This window comes from Convolutriloba macropyga, chromosome 7 (genome assembly GCF_964194025.1).
Source record: "Convolutriloba macropyga chromosome 7, txConMacr16.3, whole genome shotgun sequence".
Lineage (NCBI taxonomy): Eukaryota > Metazoa > Xenacoelomorpha > Acoela > Convolutidae > Convolutriloba > Convolutriloba macropyga.
Window position 1 is genome coordinate 19,378,600 of NC_134474.1, and position 2,780 is coordinate 19,381,379.

The 2,780-nt window shown below is 41.2% G+C and overlaps 1 protein-coding gene across 1 annotated transcript; it reads left to right on the forward strand.

The window, feature by feature from the left end:
• Positions 1-383: 383 nt before the first annotated feature.
• Positions 384-2,450, forward strand: LOC142342677 (sperm-associated antigen 6-like). Its single transcript, XM_075394162.1, has one exon. The coding sequence runs from the start codon at positions 479-481 to the stop codon at positions 2,003-2,005; it is 1,527 nt and encodes a 508-aa protein (XP_075250277.1). The 5' UTR covers positions 384-478; the 3' UTR covers positions 2,006-2,450.
• The last annotated feature ends 330 nt before the right edge of the window (positions 2,451-2,780 follow it).

A 2,780-nucleotide genomic window follows, 5' to 3' on the forward strand; every position in this document is an offset into this window, starting at 1 on the left:
TTGTTGTTTGAGAGCTTCTTGACTGCCTCTCTGCCCTCTGATTCATTTACCAGTCTGAAAAAGCTTGTCGGCTCCTTTGCTATCTCTTCCGGATCATTGAAGTGGTTATCGAAGTGTCCAATCCGTAATGTTGATTGCCCCTATCGAAGAAAATTAGGCGATATCCTGAAAAGCTATCGATGTTTTTCTCCGATAAGGTTTCCAGGATCTCGTCTTCTTTTTTGCAGTAACCTAGGATGTTCCAGGTTCCGGTAACGAATCGTTGTTTTAGATTTACTGGGTAAAGTCTAATGATTTTTAGAATTTAATTTGAAGTGAAATTTTCGATTTTTCACAAGTGTCAGACAACGTCATGGTCGGCGTTTTAAAGCGTCTCATAGCAACATATTCTATTGAGTTTATATTAATTTCGTATTAGAATTACGGTTACTTAAAGCGTAAGTGAATTAGCATCTCGAATTATAATACCTTCAGAAATATGGGATCCAGACAAGTTCTCCAAGTTTTTGAACAGTATCAGAAGTCAAGGACTACGTTTGTTCAGACCGTAGCAGAATTGGCCAGCAGACCTCAAAATATCGAAACTCTGCAAAATGCAGGTGTTATGAATCTGCTGCGACCCCTGTTATTGGACGTGGTTCCCACTATTCAACAAACAGCAGCGCTTGCTCTTGGTAGACTTGCTAATTACAATGATGATCTAGCTCTTGCTGTTGTCAAGGGCGACATTCTTCCTCAACTTGTTTACTCGTTAGCAGAACAAAATCGCTTCTATAAGAAGGCAGCCGCATTTGTTCTGCGAGCGGTGGCAAAGCACTCACCCGAGCTGGCAAATTCAGTTGTTGACTGTGGAGCTTTGGATGCTCTCGTGATTTGCCTGGAGGAGTTCGACCCTGGAGTTAAGGAAAGCGCTGCTTGGGCGTTGGGTTACGTAGCTCGTCATAATGCGGAGCTGTCGCAGGCAGTTGTTGACGCTGGAGCTGTTCCTTTACTGGTGTTATGCATTCAAGAGCCTGAACTATCACTAAAAAGAATTGCTGCGTCCGCTTTGAGTGATATCGCTAAACATTCACCAGAGCTTGCGCAAACTGTTGTTGATGCTGGCGCGATTGCTCATCTTGCTCAAATGATTTTAAATAATGACGCAAAACTGAAGAGACAGGTATTTTCTGCTCTTGCTCAGATCGCGAAGCACTCCGTGGATCTAGCGGAAATGGTTGTCGAAGCGGAAATTTTCCCTGCTGTTCTTACATGCTTGACTGATTCTGATGAGTATGTGAGGAAAAATGTTGCCACGCTAATTCGTGAAATTGCCAAACACACACCTGAGCTCTCTCAGCTGATAGTGAATGCTGGAGGAGTCGCAGCTGTTGTTGACTATATTGGTTGCTCTAAAGGAAATATCCGGTTGCCTGGAATAATGATGCTTGGTTATGTCGGTGCGCATTCAGAGAGCCTGGCGACAGCTGTAATTGTATCTAAGGGCGTCGAACAACTTGCTATGGCAATGTCAGAAGAGGCTGAAGATCACATTTTGGCGGCCATCTGCTGGTCATTGGGTCAAATAAGTCGCCACACTGCAGAGCATGCTAAGGCTGTTGCAACAAGAAATGTGTTTCCCAAATTGCTGCAATGTTATCTCCGAACTGATGCGTCCGAAGATCTGCAGCAAAAGGCGAAGAAAGCGCTCAAGAATGGACTTCAGAAATGTGTCCATTTACCAGCCTTAGAGCCCTTGCTACATGATGCACCTTCTAACGTTCTGAAGCATGTGGTTGCCCAGTTTAGTAAAGTTTTGCCTCATGACAATAAAGCAAGACGCCTATTTGTGACAACCGGAGGCCTTAAAAAGGTACAGGCAATCAAAGCGGAGCCTGGTTCTGCACTAGCTGAGTACATAAATACTATAAACAATTGCTACCCAGAAGAAATTGTTAAATATTATTCGCCTGGATATTCTGAGCAACTACTGGAACGCCTGGAAAGCTACCAACCTGCTGCTTAAACAATCGATTGCGTGTGTGGAAAATAAAATCATTTGGTATTATGTACTTACTATAATGTAGAACACGGTCACGTTACGTCATCGGTTGATTACTTACAAGCGGAGCTCTATCCTGTTGACAACTGTCCTTATGTTTCATTTTAAAGGCGCAGTGTTGATTTCGATAAGTTAATTTTGATCTGCCATAAGAGAATCAAGCGCTTTAATTTACTGAACAAGATTTGTGGTATTCGCGTTCACACACAGAATTTTCCGAAAATAGTTATACTTAAATGAAAAGACTACGTTTAAACGGGGTGGTATTGGTAGGCAGCAATTGTGATTAAGTTCAGCTGATTTTTGAGTAAAAAGTAAAATCGACCGAAGACGTTTAAATTTTGTATGTTCAGACTTGAATTATATATACATATCCATGATCATATTGTAAATAAAATGTATATACTTAGCTCTTTTCGGAAAAAGATCTTCAGCCTTCTGCGACTGTAAAAATCAAACTGACAACTAAGATATATAATGTAGCTGCATGGATCCACAATGTGTGTATGTGGAATGTTGACCGACTTATTCTTACATTACAAGGTTTTTGTTTAGTTTTTGGCAAGAAAATGTACCCGGAAAGTTTCAAAAAAAACTTGGAAAAAACTAAAACTTTGGATACAACTTTTAAAAAGTTTTTTCAGAGTGAGGGAAAACGGATCAAGAGACGAAGTAAATCCTCTTTACCGTACTGACTGTACTTCCTGTGCTCACTAAGACTAAGAGCACCAGTTTGAAG

Excerpts from the sequence above, each read along its gene's own strand:
- LOC142342677 (XM_075394162.1), top strand. The coding sequence starts at position 479 with ATGGGATCCAGACAAGTTCTCCAAGTTTTTGAACAGTATCAGAAGTCA.